The sequence below is a fragment of the Penicillium digitatum genome, chromosome 2, assembly GCF_016767815.1.
Source record: "Penicillium digitatum chromosome 2, complete sequence".
NCBI lineage: Eukaryota > Fungi > Ascomycota > Eurotiomycetes > Eurotiales > Aspergillaceae > Penicillium > Penicillium digitatum.
This window is the reverse complement of record NC_089385.1, coordinates 4,190,667-4,208,357: the sequence shown is the minus strand read 5'-3', so window position 1 is coordinate 4,208,357 and position 17,691 is coordinate 4,190,667. Positions and strand designations below refer to the sequence as shown.

The following is a 17,691-nucleotide window of genomic DNA, read 5'->3' as shown; positions in this document are numbered from 1 at the left end:
GCTAGAGCTGGCCTTGCAGTTCCCTCAACCCCATCGTGCCGGATTCCGAGTCATACTCAATCAACAATGCGGGCGCATTTAACTTGCAGAAGACCCCAGAAGGAATGAAGCCAAGTCGCTTTTGGCGCGAGAAAAGATGTCACACTCACAATACCGGGTAGTAGAGATTATGAAAGCAAATCCGCAACTGGAATAACCTCGTTAGTGTGTCTGTAGAAAAAAACCAAATCCAAGTAGCTTACCGTTCATGGGCATCTCATCAATTTGGGTCGAATAGTACAACTCGATGTCGCGAAGGATGCGGACATCATCGCTGGTGACAAAGTTGATGGCCACACCCTTGCGGCCGAACCGTCCAGATCGACCAATACGGTGAATGTAGTTTTCACGGTTGGTAGGCAAGTCGTAGTTGATGACCAGGGAGACTTGCTGGACATCGATACCACGGGCCCAGACATCGGTAGAAATGAGGACACGAGAATTTCCCTGACGGAAGTCTTGCATAATACTATCACGCTCCTTCTGAGGCATCTCGCCGTGCATACTAGAGACGGTGAAGTTGGCCTCACGCATCTTGTCGGTAAGCCAGTCGACCTTTCGGCGGGTGTTGCAGAAGATAACGGCCTGGGTGATGGTCAAGGTGTCATACAGATCGCAAAGTGTGTCGAATTTCCATTCCTCCTTCTCAACGGCAATGAAGTATTGCTTGATACCTTCCAATGTCAACTCGTCACGCTTGACCAGAACACGGACGGGGTCAGTCATGAACTTTGTGGTCATGTCCAGGACGTCGTATGGGAGAGTGGCAGAGACCACGACGACCTGCGTCGCGGGGGGCAGGTAACGGTAAACATCGTAAATCTGCTCGCGGAAACCGCGGTTAAGGAGCTCATCGGCCTCATCGAGAACGAGCATCTTGATGTGACGTGTGCGCAGGTTTCGGCGACGGATCATATCCGCCACACGACCAGGAGTTCCCGAGACAACGTGTTGGCCGTAGTCAAGTTTGCGGATATCTTCGCCAACGTTGGTTCCTCCAATACAAGCGTGGCACTGGACGTTCATATAATCGCCAAGGGCCATAACGACGGATTGAATTTGGGTTGCGAGTTCGCGAGTCGGGGACAGAACGAGAGCTGTTGCAACCCGGATGGTGATTAGACCTTGATCTGGTCAGATTGAACCGGGAACTTCATACCTTGGGTCTCGCGCACAACAGTATCAATGATCTGCAAGGTACTGATCGCGAATGTAGCAGTTTTACCAGTACCGGACTGAGCCTGGGCAATAGTGTCGCGACCTTTGCAGATTTGAACAATCGCACGGGATTGCACAGCTGAAGGAGACTCGTATCCGTAGGCGTAAATTCCGCGAAGCAGGCTCTCCTTTAAGTGCATATCCTCGAAAGTCGGCGCGACCGTCACCTCCTTGGAGGTGCTGAACTCCATGCGCTCTAGTTGGTGTTAGCAAGCTTCATGTTGACCCAAGGTCGAAACCACATACCCTCGGCGCGTCTGTCGATTCCGTCCGCCATGATATAAGTCTTGGTATTTCAACCGCAGAAACTAAATGATATCTGGATTCAAGAGTGAAACCTTCAGGATGTCAGTGAGGTCAACCGGCCCAACTTTTCGCGGTGGAAAGGTTCAGGTCACATGACCTTCCCGCAAGTTGGAGCTTCCGATTGCAAACGTCCTTCGCGATCGCCACAAGACTTTATCAACACTCTTTGCGCGCCGATCAAAAGAAGCTCTTGCGTAGCAGACATATTGAAAATATGTTGCTCGAAGATCAAAGGTTCATCCACGAGGATTTAGAGCGGCTGGAACAGGCTATCGCTGATCGCGTGGCGGAAGAGCCTCGAAATGTGAGCATACCACTGAACAATGTCAGTCACGTTTTTTAATATGCTAAATTTTTAGGCCCGAGGCCGTCTGGCTCGCGACCATGAAGTCGCTCAATTCTTAGACAGAATCGAGAGTCAGTCCAAGCGACTCTTGGAGATCTACCAAGATGCCGATGGATTGCGGGAGAAGGAAGTGCAGTCTATCTCAACGGGCGACCAATTTGATGAGTTCTATAAGCAGTTGGGGCAAATCAAAGAGCACCACAAGCGTTACCCGAACGAACCAATCGAGAATCTCGAACAAGCATACAACCGCCGTCAGACTGCCGAAGGAGAGGCTCCCCGCACCGCAATCGATAATATGTTCACTGGCGAAGAAGGGTTTGGACAGTACCTGGATCTCACAAGTCTTCATGAAGATTATCTCAATCTCCCTGGAGTTAAGCGCCTATCTTACGTTCAATATCTCGACATCTTCGACTCCTTCACACCGCCAGCCATGCCAATTAAACGGAAGGACAAAATCTCGGATCGTTACTTCAGCTACGTTGGCGAGCTTGCTAGCTATCTCGAAAGTTTCATCAAGAGAGTTCAGCCACTGCAACCCTTGAACGAGCTTTTTGCCAGCTTTGACCAGGAATTCGAGAAGCAATGGGCTGCGAAGGAGGTTCCGGGCTGGACAGAAGAAAAGCTCGAGAATGGTACGTCTGGCCCAGCCACCCAAGGGACCGGCGAGGGTATTTGGTGCGCAGATTGCGAAAAGGAATTCAAGAATGAGAACGTACATCGGAGCCATTTGACCGGCAAGAAACATATTCGAGCGGCAGAAGCCCGCAAAGCAGCAGGCACACCCGACGAGAAGTCATCTGCATCCCAAGGCAAGTCTTCGGCTCACAGCCTGAAGGAGCGTGCAGTTGCACGACGTGAACACCAAATTCGATCCCTGACGAATGTCCTGCGCGAGGAGCGACAAGCCACAAGAATCAACGTTGAGCGCCGACAGGGTATGACCGAACGGGAACGTCAAATGGAGTGGGAAGCCGTGCAGGCTGGTCTCGATCACACAGGCCCCGAGCCTCGCGTCGGCGAAGAATCGGAGGAAGAGGACGAGGAGATCATTTACAACCCATTGAAGTTGCCACTGGCATGGGATGGAAAACCTATTCCATTCTGGCTCTACAAGCTCCATGGACTTGGCGTCGAGTACCAGTGCGAGATTTGCGGAAACTACACATACATGGGTCGACGAGCATTTGACAAACATTTCTCTGAAAACCTCCACATCCACGGACTGAAGTGCCTTGGCATTACCTCCAACACCAATCTCTTCCGTGAGATCACTAGTATTAATGAGGCCATGGCGCTTTGGGAGCAACTTGAGAGGGATCGGAAGAAGGAAAGAGATTCACGCGATAACGTCGTTCAAATGGAGGATGCAGAGGGCAACGTTATGCCCGAAAGGATCTACTTGGATCTACAAAAGCAGGGTATTCTTTAAAGGGAGATGGCTTCGGCTTCATGATTCTCCATTTTCCCCCCCATCTGGCGTACTTGATTTTATGCAAATGGCTCGGTGTTCGGCGAATTCATAGTCTTTAAACTCACTTTCAGTTTTGATCTAGCCCATGGGCTCAATCCTGTTATTTCTGCCACAAAAATTACAGTTACGAATAAAAACTCATTGTCCGATTTACCATGGGCTCTCGTAGTCCGGCTGTCTCCAGCCGCATGTATCATAGAAATTCTGACCGCCTGGGTCACCACTGGTTTTTCGTTAGCTACTTCATATAATTCCTCTGAATTTAGGCTTTCGAAGGTATCGGTTTTTTCTCAGAATGACGAGGATTAACGTGTCTTTCCATTGTAGTCCCAATTTACACTAAATAGTTCGCTATACACATGGGGCTAAAGTGGTCACGTGTTACCGTGTCATCTCTTTTCGCGTTCAGACGGGAAAGTCTCGACCTTGAGAGTCTCGAGTTTTGACCAATTTGACTATACCTGAGATTATTCCACGATTCTATGTCGAGTTACTGAGTTACTCGTGTAGATATGGGCTTCAAATTCACTTTCTTGTGTGATTTGCTGTCCAACGTGGAGGACAGCAAAACGGCTAAGGCATCCACGGCGGCCAGGAACCAAAACCCGGACATTAGAACAGTCGCCCAGTGGTTCTCTCAACATGAACGGACTATTTATCATGCCGATACAGATCTTGTGGCGTTGCTATCGTGCATGTTCCCCGAAAAACGAACAGATCGAGTATACTGGTTGCAAGCCATGCAACTGTCAAGAGTCATCGGGCGCTGCTTAGGATTGGGATCGTCTCGACTTTCCGAATTAAATCGATGGCAAAGTCCCGGTGGCCTTGATCTCGGAGGTTGTGTCGAAATCGTCATGCGGCAAGCCGAGAATTACATTCCGGCGGGACAGGAGCTGTCGGTAGAAGAAATCGATCGCGCCATGGCTATGATTGCATCACGCTGCCGCTTCTCTGGTCCACTGGTCCGTCGGAATCGTACAGCTGTGGACCTTGAAGAAATTCTATCAAAACTGTACCGTCGATCAAGCAGCCGCGACGCCAAATGGCTCACTCGCATGATTCTCAAAAGCTATTCTCCGATCGTTTTTCCAGAACAGTATATCCTGAAGAAATTTCACTTTCTTCTGCCACAACTGCTTCAGCTTCAGAATTCTTTCGAAGGGGCGTTAGAGATGCTTACTTCCGATCCAATAAGCCACTTTCCCGCAAACCCGGATCCTCAATCAGCCAGAAGACTTACCACTATTGCTCTACGGCACATGTGCCCTCGTCCTGGTATTAAGGTGGGACGACCTGATTATTACAAAGCCCGGAGTATCAAACATTGTCACCAAATGGCCAACGGTCGTCGAATGAGTATCGAACGTAAATACGATGGTGAATATTGTCAGATCCACGTGGATCTCTCTAACAGACTCACCCCCATTCAGATCTTCTCCAAAAGTGGCAAGGACTCAACCGCAGATAAAGACAAGGTCATTCCTGTAATAGAAGAATCGCTCCGTACCGGATTGCCTGACTGCAAATTTGCTCACCGCTGTATCGTTGAAGGAGAACTGCTTGTATGGAATGACCAGGATCGTAAACTGATGGACTTTAACAAAATTCGGAGGTTCCTTCCGCGATCTGGCATCATGATTGGCGTTGATAATGATTCTCCGTAAATGACTATCCCTTTGACATTGCGGATCTTCAAGCTGATTGATATAGGCCGCAACCGTACGAGCACCTGATGATCATGTTCTTTGACATTCTTCTTCTTGATGACGACGTATGCCTTGCCAAGCCTCATCGGGAAAGACGACTCCTTTTACAGAAGGTGGTGAAGACCATCCCGGGCCGAGCGGAGCTCGCCTATCAGGAAGTTTTGGACTTCAACCGAGTTGATAGCTATCATCGGCTCGAAAAGAGTTTCGAAAAAGCAATTGCTAAACGTTGGGAGGGATATGTCTTGAAGGCTTCTGACGAGCCTTATTTTCCATTGTACTGCACTGGTGTGGATCATATGTTTGGCCGATGGATTAAACTCAAGAAAGATTATATACCCGGCCTTGGAGACACTTTAGACCTTGCGTTGGTCGGAGCTAGCTATAACGCGCGGGACGCTCCTGATCTGGGTCAAATAAAAGGACTGAAATGGACTCACTTTCTTGTTGGTTGTCTTCTCAACCCAGAGCATGTTAAAGGCGGCAACGCATTGCCGCGTTTCCGAGTCGTCGATGTGATTAGCCGACATTGCATGAGCATTCGCACCATGCAAACCCTCAATCAAACCGGCGAGTTCTATGCATGTGAACCTGAGACGTTCGAAGGCTTTCACATCGAGTATGGGCACGAAGCCCTTCCCACTGCAACCACCCTGTTTAAGCGCCCATTTGTCGTCGAGATGTTGGGCAGTGGATTTGAAAAACCATCTGGTGCAAGATACTTCACACTTCGATTTCCTCGAATTTTGAAGATACACTTGGACCGAACGCTGGAAGAGTGTACCTCTTTCCATGAACTGTTGACTGCAGCAGAACATGCCCGTGCTGTGCCAGCAGATGAACTAGAAGAACGCGAGAGATGGTCAAAACGCCTGAAGGTTGGGAGTGGACTTGATCAATCTGTTGTGCGATCTCCAAGCCCAGAAGCGACTTGTTCAGACACCGATGAGGAGACGAATTCCGCGTCATCCCAGGTTCCGCAAGCCACCACTACTTCTGGAGAAAGCTTTATGGACATATGTTTATCAATGGATAGGATGCGTGAAGATTCGATAAAGAAAGACAGTCATGACCAGTCATACAATGACCGTCCATTATCCCCTCTAGTCTACATCGATGAGATATTAATACACACTGAGGATAAAAATCCTGTTCTCGGGACGAGTATGCTCGTGGAAAGCAAAAGCCCATCGTCTCATCAGCACTCCAGCCAGAAGGATGGACAGATTGCATCGCAGGAATCTTCAGTGCTAATATATCCCATGCGGACAACCAGCTTGATTTCTGCACACGAAGAGCACTCTCGAGAATTACACGACGCACAGGAACAGCTTTCGGACAAGCAATTGGTGCCCAAATCACCCAGGCAGAAATGCAAGGTGTCACCTAGATCTCCTTTGACAACTATCCCCATTTGGACACCTAAAACCTCACTGGGAAGCTTTACACTTCCCGAAACTGACAAAACGCCTAGCAATGATTGCGAATCCCGTGATTTGAACGAATTTATTCGGTGTCTCTGCTCGGATAAATCTGCTTCTTCCCTACAACAATCAAACCCCTATGCTACGTCACAAGGGACAGTGTTTGGAATTGTCCTGTTTGATCCCAAAGCAAGTCAACTAGGTGAAGAAATGCACCGCCTCGCTACCACCCTTTCCAGCTTCGTCCATTCTGGAACAAGTCCACTCCCCTCCATGGGAAGCATCTTCTTTTTAGGCTCGAGCATGGTGGAATGTGATCTTAATCCCGATGATATTCGCTTTTGCTTGCGTGAGACGTGGAAAGACATTGGACGTGATCATTTCTATGGCTGTCTTTCATGGAATCTTATCAAGCGATCTGATGAAACATCAATCGGAAGAGAGCATCTCCGCTCTGAATCGAATCGCAATCTTCATGACACGACTAAGGAGACGGCACAGCCCCCGAACTCTGGACCAAGGACCCCATGGATTGAGATGACCTTTGACGAAACAGCCATTGCTGTGCTGGGCGAGTATATCTCAATCGAACCTCTAGCTCATGTTATGCATAATTGATACCGTTTTGATTTTACACGAATGGCAATTGTGCTGGACGTGAACACCATTTATATAGAAACAGCCACCCAAAATGCTGGCCTAGCTTCTGCGAGGTGACCAGTGCTCCAATCGTAGCTGTTATTCATACAGATCGGTAAAATCTATGCCTTTTTCGCTGTCATGATGATACATACAAATCCCATTAAACCGGTGTAATCATGTCGCACCCTCCCTTCTAGCCCGAACGTCCCTCATCAACGCCTTGGCCTCCTCTACCTCAATTCCATCCTGGCACAACTCGCTCGCTAGCTGGTCCGCACGGTCAAGATCACCGTTCCGTGACGCATACTGTGCCAACCATAATCGTGCCTTGGATGTAGTTGCTGTGACACCGGTACCGTTCCACGTCTCGCTGACGATGGAGTCATCGTTTTGCATAGCAAGTGATTCAGCCTTAGCGCGAGTCTTGCGACTATGACGATTTCGTTGAGACAGATCGGTGTCTTCGTCTCCGGAATGTTCAATCTCGGCATCGCTTTCAAGGCCATTGTCCGAGGCAGAAGACTCGCCATCGTCCGGGCTTTCATTGACAGGAGCGCCAGACTCCTGTTGGAGAGTAAGTTCCATGTATGCAGCGGCCTCCTCTTCGTCTCCAAGACGCTCATACAGTGTCGCGATTTGGTGCAGTGTTTCTGGGTCAAGGATCTTGCGACTCCCAGAGCCAGGGCTTGCGCCAGTACCCGACTGCCCGCTGTCATCTGACTGTAATGATCCAGCCACCAATGCACGCTTCAGAGCTTGAATACTCTGTTCCACTCGGCCCATCTTTGCGTAGCACGATCCGACTGCTTGCCACATCTTTGGATCATACGGACGGAGTGCTGCGGCACGTTGGTAGTAAAACAGGGCGTAGAAAGACATATCTAAGACTTCGTAGGCCTGTCCGAGACCGTACCAGGCACGGTAGTCCTTGCGATTCACATCGACTGCCCGGCGGTATGACTCGATGGCGGTGTGTGTATTCTTCATCTCGATGTATTCATGGCCCATGAGGGTCCATGCAGACAAGAAGTTCCGGTCGAGCGTGAGTGCACGTCGAAAGTACATTACTGCCTTCTCATGCTCGGATTTCAATGAATAGTAGTTACCGACAACACAGCAGGTTTCTGGGCGGAACTTGTCTGTGGCGGTTGCGACCTGAGCGACAAACGCAAGTTGAGGGCGCTGGTCCATCACGTAAAGGATGTTCGAATAATGATCTAGGCTGTCTAAGCGGTGGGGGGATGTGGCCAGAATGCCTTCAAAAATTTGGGCCGCTTCCTCGAAGTCTGTATGATGTTAGATCACGCATATAAACCACGCCTTGCGCCGGAAGCGGGGTAGTTTTACCTTTGGAGTGATATAACAACAATGCGTGCTGTGTTTTGAGGAATGCGCTTTCTGGGAACATTGACTGTAGCTCGGAGAGTGACCTGTATGTGTCTTCTGTGGCCTGGTACAGCTCCTGGCTGCAGTAGACGTAGAATATTAAGCTCATGACGTTTTGCGGCAGAAGTTCGAGGATTTGTTTTAACTGGTAAGATTAGCACCGATGAGAGGAAATCTTGATGAAAAAAAACTTACGTCTTCTGTGCTGCCTAAGAGGTCATTCAGTTCCTGCCAGGCACCCCAATGGTACGGGTTTTGATGCACACAGCGGATCAGCCATTTCTTCGCCAGCTCCTCATTCCGTCCTTTTAACAAGACCACAGCATAGAGATACTCCAACCACCCCTGTCCTCGACCATCTAGTCCCTGTGCAGTTCGTTCGGATAGCCATCCATCTAAACCTCTAGCGAGACCGGACAACTCTCGGTTGACCGCCATCCCACCATCTGCTGGACCTAGCACCATCTCGGTTTCCTCTTCCTTGCGCTTCTCTCCGGCTAAAAATTTCGCGTATAGGGCAAGGAATAGCGATTTCTGACTTAGTTTTGGATATGGATTTTGCTGTATTTGAGCCTTTTGGTTCTTTGGGCTTTGAAACGGTGAGGTTTTGTCCTTGCCGTTGCATGAAGTTCGTGATGGCCTCGGTTTGGAGTTGGGCGAGGTTATTGACATAGGAACGGGTGGTGTTGTCGGAGGGAGGAATACGGCCGCACATCGGTCATATTCACGGGTGTCGAAGTAGGATTTGGCAAGCAGGTATTTGTAGGACTCTTGGATTTCAAGGGTTGCTTCTACTGGATCGCGCTGTCCGAGGTAGGGATTTATTGCCGAAGGAGGAGTATCTAAAATCTCCATCGGAGACTCGAGGTCAGTGTTTTCATGATCTAAAGGCCGGAGGGAATCGAGCATTTCAGCGGCCCTGTTTTCATCAACATCATTAGCATGCCAGGCCTGTTTGAATCAGGTTTATTAGTTGTACCATTTTGAAGATTGATAAAGGCATCGCTCAGAGCATTTAGTTGCAGCATTTTCCAGTTGGTACATGAGCTCCCGTATTCCATCATCTGTAGGTTCTACCATCGTGTGTGCCTTGGTCACAAGTAGGCGGGGAATTTCCGAAACAGAAAGTGCAAATACAGCTTTGTGGTGTTGATGGAGCTTTTAGTATATCGAGACGATTTGCGACAATTCGATCTCATGCTTGTTTTAGTTGACGGAAGCTCACCACCGCAGCGGTCCGGTCGTGTAAATAAATGATCTTTGCCCTCGCCGCGTTGTTGATACGGATGGAACAGCAACCCACGTAACTGGGAAGACCTTCAAGAAAGGCCAGGAAAATTCCTAGCAGGCTCTTGTGCTCGCAGATTGTGAAACAAAGTGAAGATCGTTCAATGGCATTCAAAAATCCACGACGTCCTCGCGTTGGGCCTGGCAACTCGAGACCAAACACAGCAAACAGAACAAACACAGCAAACTGTCCCTCCGCGGGGAAGTGGCCCATTTCTAAACAGTTGGGAATGTTTTCGTTCTTGTTAGATCGTTGACAATTTTACCTCACACTTCGTCATTATGGCTTCTACTACCAAGCGCGCCGACTTCGAGGCTATTTTCCCTGGATTAGTCCAGGACATCCTTGCCCATGCAAAGCGCTACAATCTCCCTGACAATGCACTTGAGTGGTTCGAGAAGGTGAGCAACACTTCTTGATTGGTTGTTGAACGATCATGACTGACACTATCAATTGTGCCACATAGTCTCTCAACGTCAATGTTCCCGGCGGTAAGCTTAACCGTGGTCTCTCGGTCCCTGACACCGGCCTTGCTCTCCTGAAGCAGCCCCTGACCGAGGAGCAATTCGAGCACCTCAGCATCCTGGGCTGGATGACTGAGTTGCTCCAAGCTTTCTTCCTGGTCAGTGATGATATGATGGACTCCTCTATCACCCGTCGTGGCAAACCCTGCTGGTACCGTCATGAAGGTGTCGGCCAGATCGCCATCAACGACTCCTTCATGCTGGAGGCGGCTATCTACCTCATCCTCAAGCAGCGTTTCCGCTCGCACCCCGCCTACATTGACATCGTCGAGCTCTTCCACGAGACCTCCTGGCAGACTGAGCTGGGTCAGCTTTGTGACCTCATCACCGCCCCCGAGGACAACGTCAACCTCGACAATTTCTCCATGGAGAAGTACATGTTCATCGTCACCTACAAGACAGCTTACTACAGCTTCTACCTGCCTGTCGCTCTGGCCCTTATGTACCTTCAGCTGGCTACCGAGGAAAACCTCAAGCAGGCCCACGACATCCTCATTCCTCTGGGCCAATACTTCCAGATCCAGGATGACTACCTCGACAACTTCGGTGACCCATCTGTCATTGGCAAGATCGGTACCGATATTCAGGACAACAAGTGCTCTTGGCTCGTTAACCAGGCCATCCAGCGCTGCACTCCCGAGCAGCGCCAGCTCCTGGATGCTTCTTATGGCCGCAAGGACGCTGCCGAGGAGGCCAAGGTCAAAGCCCTCTTCAACGAGCTTCAGCTGGAGAAGGTATACAAGGAGTACGAGGAGAAGGTTGTTACCGAGCTCCGTGAGAAGATTGCTGCCGTTGATGAGTCTAAGGGTCTGAAGAAGGAAGTCTTTGAGGCTTTCCTTGGCAAGATCTACAAGCGCACCAAATAGAGGATCATACTCTGTTTTATGTTTATAAGGATACCCGTCGTTCGACTGGATCATGACGATTTAAGATTTCATAACGCCTATGCACAGAGCAGAATTTGACCGGCGATAAGTGGTCTTTCTTTCCTCGGATATACTTGGTTTCTTACATTTTCGGGTTTAGTTTCTCGGCATTGAGAATTTCTTAGAATGACACAAATGTTAATTACAGCAAGCTCTCTTCTAGGCCAAAACAAAGGCTAACAATGCCAGGATCCCATGTGTTTGTCTACAAATAAGCAGCTTTCAATGCCGTTTTACAAACCGGTCCCGAAATCAAACCCGCGCAAGGCAATGCCAAGATCCACCTACCAAAGATGAAGCCAAGCTGCTTCCAACTGACGGCGCCAAGCTCATGGTTCATGAGAACGATGCCCATAGTAGTTCCAGTCAAGCACTGCGTCGTCGGGCACACCATGTCTTGAAGTCAGTACGACGGTGATAGCTGCTCCAAGCTCAATACTGAAGCCACGATTTTGCGAAATCTGCGTGATCTTGTTTCCAATAGCACGAATGATGTGGTAACCATAAAACCAGAATCCAAGACCGAGTAACAAACCAGCAACAATCAAAAACCAGACCGGGGGAAGTGCCTTAGTCCCGACAAAGCCAGCGTGGAACGTGCACAGCATCCCAGGGCTCAACGGCAGTAGTAACATTATTTGAACCGTGTGTAATCGACATCATCATAGCCGATACGACCCGGTAGTATGTCCAGAGATGCTCGACGCGCTCGTCAAATTGGTGGGCAATTGCATGGATTACTCGCAGCTTAGGGAAGTCGTATGGAACCGCATCGCGTGTCACGTCCTGAGGGGAACATACCCCATTTTGACCTACCGTAGGCCTTCTGAAGATTGGTTCAGGGTAGCTCTCTGACAGGGGTCGATGAAGTGCTCAATTGGTTCAAGATGCTTCTTCCGTGGCTTAGGCTCCGGTGTGATCTTCTCTTCGTCACCCCCCACGTGTACAGGACTGGGCTTAGGTGTTGTCTCTCGTGAGGGCATGGAAGATTCTGCACTGGAAGAGACGGTTTGCTTGTCTGCGTCGTTTTTACTGGCTCGCACTTGGCCGCCAGATCCCTGTACAGCCTTATTTACATTTTCATCTCTAGCTGACCCAAATTCCCTTTCAAAATGGCTCTGTGCGCTAGTACCTACTTTGGGGCGAGGCGCTGTTAATTAGCTGGCTTTGATGGCGGGCTCGCTTCTGAGGAGGACTGGACGGGCCCAACGAGCTTGGGGATTTGGAACTCGGCAATCAGGAGGAATCACATCTCTTGAAAGAAGACAACAAGGCTACGAAGGAAACGCCGATTCGCGCTAGGGCTCAAAGTGTTGACTGATTCGTCAACGGAATGATTTGACATTCAAAAACGGCCAACACCTGTAGCGCAATGCAAATAAAAGCAGACAAAATGGAGAAGTCGCTAGAAAACAAACAATCAAATACGCCACATGTTCACCATACTGCTATATGGGAGTCGGACCCTCAATACGGCTCATCAAGGTCTGCGCAAATCCCTCAAATCGAGGATAAGACCAGGTATCCCGGTATCGTTCAACGAGCGGTCGATCATCAGGCTCAGCAGGAGTACCTTGTGGTTGACTCTCTGGACTCTCCTCGTCCTCATCACTATCCCCAGCCTCCATCTTTCCTTCCACCAATTCTCCAAATTTCACATCAATAGGCACGCTGCCCATAAATGGAAGGCTTAATTCCTGGGCCATTACCTGTCCTCCTCCACTAGAGAACAGATTACTAACCTCCCCACAACAAGGGCAAGCATACCCGGACATATTCTCGATGACTCCAAGCACGGGAATCTTGGTCTTAACACAGAAGTTCGCCTCTTTGCGCACGTCAGAGGTTGCCACAGCCTGCGGCGTTGTAACAAGGACTGCACCAGCAAGTCGAGGTAAGTCTGTTTGCGCAGCAGCCGCCGCATCTGTGGTGGAGAGGGTGAGCAGCTGCTCAGCTAGCGCAATGTGCTCGTCACTCGTTCCGGGAGGCGTGTCGATTAGCAGGTAATCAGTCGGGCCCCAGAAAACATCTGAGAGGAATTGGCGGATCATAGCCGTTTTCTTTGGTCCGCGCCAGATTACAGCGTCGCCCCGATCGCGGAGAAGGAAGCCCAGGGACATGCAACGAAGGGAGCCGCGGTGTAGTTGTGTTGAGGGCGCTGAAGTGTCGGCTTCGGCGGCGAATTCGGCCCCATGAACTGATACCGGCATCCATCCGCCTGGCGCTTGTGTGATCTTTGCATCTTCAAGTCCGACGAGGCGTGGCATTGAAGGCCCGGTCAGGTCGATGTCAAGGATTCCGACAGATTTGCCTTGGAGCGAGAGCGCAAGCGCGAGCTGGAGTGTGACGGAAGATTTCCCCACGCCTCCTTTTCCGGAAAGGACCTAATACTCAAAAACATCTTGTAAGTCTTGTGCAGCAATTTGCGCTTGAACATTGTAACTCATGGCTTCGAGCAGTGCCCTCGTTATCGATAAGCTATGAGGGGCATGGCTTTCGGGGTTTTTTTTCGCGCCGAGGACTCGCAAAGGAAACGAATGCGCACGTACCAGCACAACATTCTTCACTCCAATGAGAGGCATTTTGGTATGGTGTATGCTTGAATTGGAGAAAAGAAAGGTTGTAGCAACTGAGAGCGCAATGATGGATTTCAAAAGTGGGGATGCCGATATTCGGGCGCTTATCAATCGCCTTCTGACTAACCTTCAGTCTACTTGGAATATGCTGGCATGACAATCTTGGAATATGAAGGATCTGATTAGTCACTTATTTTGAATTTGGCAAATGCCATTGCCCTACATAGCAATATAAAGGTCTTCCTTCGGTATCAGATATGTCATGTAACATTCACTCATGCAAACCTACTGCGTTGCTGAAATCCGCATTTGGAACCACTCCGAAGAGGAAACCCTCAAGACGGGTAACAATTTAAGAAGTGCATTTTAATGCCACTTCTGGACAACAACACCTCCACGTTTGAAATCGGGAATGTCGCCGAGAACGACACTCCAGTCATTGAGCTCCGTGCTAGGGAAAGTTGTCATCAAGACCCATGCACGGTTTGCACCATCCGGCGTAGCAGCAGCAACGAACGCATATACATCGCCAATGGTGGCAGTGGTGTTAAACCGGGAGGTTAAACGTGCACCGTCTCCTAGGCGGATTTGGAGAGTAACTGTGGGTTGCGACTCGTCCACCTTGGGCTTTGCTGGCTCCTGGGCAGATGACATAGCTGTAGAGGACGAAGGTGTGGGGGCCTGACTCCGTACGCCGGGTGTCGGGCTACCGAGGCGCTGTCCAGAGCCCGCGAAAGGCTTGTACTTGGGCTTGGGCTTGGTGTACTTCTCTTCATGTTGCTTGAGTTCCACATCGACCTCCTGCCCAGGTTGAACATTCATGATGGAAAGAGGAGCGCGGCCTTGGCGGATACCGTCTAGGATCTCTGCATTGCGCGGGTCGTCTGACCGAAACAGTTCACCGTCATCAACAGAAAATCCATCAGCCCAGAAATGAAGAGTCCGTTGAACACGCAAGGAACGCTGTTGACTGGGCGCCGAGGGACTTTCAATCACCTGACTTGGTGTATCGTCACCGCCGAGTGTGCGGGCAGTGCCGGTGAAATATGATTCCCTTGGCTGAGGGGCGTCGGGTGGAGGAGGCTGTGCCCTGTTTACGTTCAAATGTTAGATATCTTCAATATCATCTGAAATCGCTGAAAAACATACCTGCGGGCCTTTTCAAGGATCTTCTTTTTCAAATCATCCGGGTTCTGCACAGCTAGTCCGGACTTTTCACCACCTGCAAAGAAATCATGATCATCCGTGTCATCACCATCGGATGAATCGCCACCGCCGCCACCTCCCCCAGAAGCAAAGTCTCCCAGCGTTGCAAACTTCTTCTTGGGCGCAGCTCGTCGGGCGGATGATGAGGATGAAACTGCGGTGGATGATGAAGCCGGTACGGTACCTCCCCCGAGAGTCCTACCCCCAGAAGCTCGAGAACTACCCTCTGTGCCTATTTGCTGCTCACCACCAGTGGTGGTGTCCTGTAAGGCTTCATCCTGCTCTGCAAAGAACTCTGTTACGGCAGCTTCGATGTCCCACCCATTGGCAGCAAGATATTCCTGGGCCTAAACAATCACAGACTGAAATTTAGCGACAGTAATAATTTTAATTTTAGCAAGTAATTTACCTCTGAAGCCTGGGTTCCAGTCATAGTACAGAATTGAGATACAGCCTCATCATGCTCAGCGGGATTTCCCTCCATGGTTGAGCTTGGTTGGCGGGCTTCGGTGTTGAAAATTGGAGGGGAGACTGGGAGAGAAAGCAAAGGAAGGCCTGGTAGCAAAATCAAGCGTTAATCTTTGCTACGGGGAAGCAAAATAATGTTAGCGTCAACGAAGCTGAGTTGGATGACAGACGTAAACACTGGCAGCTACCCGGGCGGTACCTAGGTACGTCACTCTCCATTGGTCAGCCGGGGCTGGGAATATTCCGTCCCGCCTCAGGCCCCCACTTCATTTGTCCTTGGACCACAAGAAATTCTACATCTATTGTGTCCATTTGAAAACTTGTTGCAAGGACATCAACTGTCGAGTTCGACTTAACCGTGTATTTTCTAGCCACTCGACAGTATAAAAAATTGCCTATTGACGTACTACAATTAGTCCGTTAGTCTGGGGAGACGATGGCCCGGATGACATCTTCGCTATTTCTAAAATGTTGAACCATTGTTTTGTCAGATTATTGCCAAAAGTTGTCCACAATCTGTGTACATCAAGCTCTCCGTGTTCACCATGGAGTCCACCATTACAGTGACTACCACCAAAAAAAACGCCACGTTGCTACAGACACGCCCACCAGAATCATGCCTGCGAGGAAGGCAAAAATCGAAATCAAGGTTACCGACGGAACTGATGTCATAAGTGTCAGCACCGCAGAGAAGGAAACACCGAAAGACATCGGACGGCTTAGCAAAGGCAAACAAACACCGAACCGTAAAAGGACAGGCTAGCGAAGTAGCGGCCGAGGTCAAGTATGTGCCGTCTGCGAATGATTTGACCAGCGATATTCCAAGAGAGGAAAAGTTTGCAATTGACGTGCTGCTTCCGGATCTGACTACATCATACGTCGATTGATTCAAATCCCCAGCGGAACCAGCACAGGCGAAAAGGAGGCCATGGCCGCGACAATCCAATCCCCTGATATATCCTGAAAGACTGCCTCCCAGCTGGAGCATGACTGAATCATCCGGGATATTGACCGAGAGTAAGTTGACAATGCTAGTGCATCTATTTGTGTCCATCTACCACTCATTTGGCCACCTACTAACACATCTGGCGTAGTAACATCGATGCACAAATTGATAGATGCCATGTGAGAATCAAAGAGAATATTATGCCTCACATATTTGCACATCGGCTAAAGGGACAGCAAATTTCAGAGGCCAAACAAAAGTAAGATAAACTAGTGCTCTTAATAGAGGAGTTGCTGATTGAATGTCCCGCGGTGAACTGGCTGAATCGGAACCTGGGAACCATAGTTTGAATATCCTAACACGCTTGGAAAATTTGAGAGACCTGAAAATTAAGCTACAAGGCTCGGACAACTTCAATCAGCTCCCTAATATCCTGGCATTGCTGCAGGCCTACCGCTGAGAAATGCTTGATTGGAACGCAGGTTTGATCACCCATTGGTTTGAAGACGTGCAATTGTGTGAGCCGAGGCCGTTCAGTTGGGATGAATTCGAAGTCTTCAATGCGCACCATTCTGGCAAAACCGGATTTTGGATGCAAGGAGTGAGTTGCCCTTAAAATCTGTTAAACAGACATTCACAAAGATGCAAAAGTTCCACATATAGCTGGTTGTGTCCGGACCTACACACTCACTAGCTGCCGTTGAGTTACGTGGAGCCTACCCGCCCAATGGAGACTTTATTCGCAGTGTATGTTCTTCAAAGACCCCCGTTTGATCCATTCTAATTTGTTCATAGTACGAAGTTGCCATTCGTTTCCTGGTTCAGGGTGGTACGCAGAGCTCGACTTCCTTCACGGTACCGGGGCAAGCGTGATGTCGGTATTTGAGGGTGATGCTCAAAATATAATGGGAATTTCAACCGTGGAACCCACAGTCGTGGGGCTAAATTCATCAACCTTGGCCGATGGTCGCAGAATGATTAGCCCAGTGGTTGAACTTGAAGTTACTAAACTGGAGAATGAGAGAAGGTGGATGAAGAGATGGGCTAGGGTCTAAGCTCAGGTATCTCGAGGTTGGTGTGGTAGAACTGATCACAGATTGGACCGCTCATAGCTACGGCAACTGCTATACACAGTGTCAGCTGCGCACGACGATGACATATTGTGGATTGCTAAAACACAACCTGACCTCGTTGAACACATACCCGACAC

The 17,691-nt window shown here is 49.5% G+C and overlaps 8 protein-coding genes across 8 annotated transcripts; 4 read left to right on the top strand and 4 right to left on the bottom strand.

Annotated features, from left to right (window-relative positions):
- Positions 1-167: 167 nt before the first annotated feature.
- Pdw03_7495 (Eukaryotic translation initiation factor eIF-4A subunit, putative) lies at positions 168-1,534 on the bottom strand (the record flags this gene model as incomplete). Its single annotated transcript, XM_014678342.1, has 4 exons — positions 168-187; positions 243-1,136; positions 1,199-1,453; positions 1,504-1,534. The coding sequence occupies 4 exons, from the start codon at positions 1,532-1,534 to the stop codon at positions 168-170; spliced, it is 1,200 nt and encodes a 399-aa protein (XP_014533828.1).
- A 243-nt stretch (positions 1,535-1,777) lies between these two features.
- On the top strand, positions 1,778-3,344 carry Pdw03_7494 (Splicing factor 3a subunit 3, putative; the record flags this gene model as incomplete). Its single annotated transcript, XM_014678343.1, has 2 exons — positions 1,778-1,867; positions 1,923-3,344. The coding sequence occupies 2 exons, from the start codon at positions 1,778-1,780 to the stop codon at positions 3,342-3,344; spliced, it is 1,512 nt and encodes a 503-aa protein (XP_014533829.1).
- An 899-nt stretch (positions 3,345-4,243) lies between these two features.
- On the top strand, positions 4,244-7,137 carry Pdw03_7493 (ATP dependent DNA ligase, central; the record flags this gene model as incomplete). Its single annotated transcript, XM_014678345.2, has 2 exons — positions 4,244-5,049; positions 5,100-7,137. 2 exons carry the CDS (start codon positions 4,244-4,246, stop codon positions 7,135-7,137), a joined length of 2,844 nt encoding a protein of 947 aa, XP_014533831.2.
- A 198-nt stretch (positions 7,138-7,335) lies between these two features.
- On the bottom strand, positions 7,336-9,627 carry Pdw03_7492 (20S cyclosome subunit (APC8), putative; the record flags this gene model as incomplete). The annotated part of the gene is made up of 4 exons (XM_066101673.1): positions 7,336-8,447; positions 8,509-8,692; positions 8,743-9,466; positions 9,527-9,627. 4 exons carry the CDS (start codon positions 9,625-9,627, stop codon positions 7,336-7,338), a joined length of 2,121 nt encoding a protein of 706 aa, XP_065956756.1.
- Positions 9,628-10,116: 489 nt separating this feature from the next.
- Positions 10,117-11,225, top strand: Pdw03_7491 (Farnesyl-pyrophosphate synthetase; the record flags this gene model as incomplete). The annotated part of the gene is made up of 2 exons (XM_014678347.1): positions 10,117-10,236; positions 10,302-11,225. 2 exons carry the CDS (start codon positions 10,117-10,119, stop codon positions 11,223-11,225), a joined length of 1,044 nt encoding a protein of 347 aa, XP_014533833.1.
- Positions 11,226-11,411: 186 nt separating this feature from the next.
- Pdw03_7490 (uncharacterized protein) lies at positions 11,412-11,703 on the top strand (the record flags this gene model as incomplete). Its single annotated transcript, XM_066101672.1, has 2 exons — positions 11,412-11,422; positions 11,475-11,703. 2 exons carry the CDS (start codon positions 11,412-11,414, stop codon positions 11,701-11,703), a joined length of 240 nt encoding a protein of 79 aa, XP_065956755.1.
- A 1,030-nt stretch (positions 11,704-12,733) lies between these two features.
- Positions 12,734-13,867, bottom strand: Pdw03_7489 (Cytosolic Fe-S cluster assembly factor cfd1; the record flags this gene model as incomplete). Its single annotated transcript, XM_066101671.1, has 2 exons — positions 12,734-13,669; positions 13,835-13,867. The coding sequence occupies 2 exons, from the start codon at positions 13,865-13,867 to the stop codon at positions 12,734-12,736; spliced, it is 969 nt and encodes a 322-aa protein (XP_065956754.1).
- Positions 13,868-14,227: 360 nt separating this feature from the next.
- Pdw03_7488 (Cdc48-dependent protein degradation adaptor protein (Shp1), putative) lies at positions 14,228-15,551 on the bottom strand (the record flags this gene model as incomplete). The annotated part of the gene is made up of 3 exons (XM_014678349.1): positions 14,228-14,951; positions 15,011-15,414; positions 15,477-15,551. 3 exons carry the CDS (start codon positions 15,549-15,551, stop codon positions 14,228-14,230), a joined length of 1,203 nt encoding a protein of 400 aa, XP_014533835.1.
- Between the last annotated feature and the right edge of the window lie 2,140 nt (positions 15,552-17,691).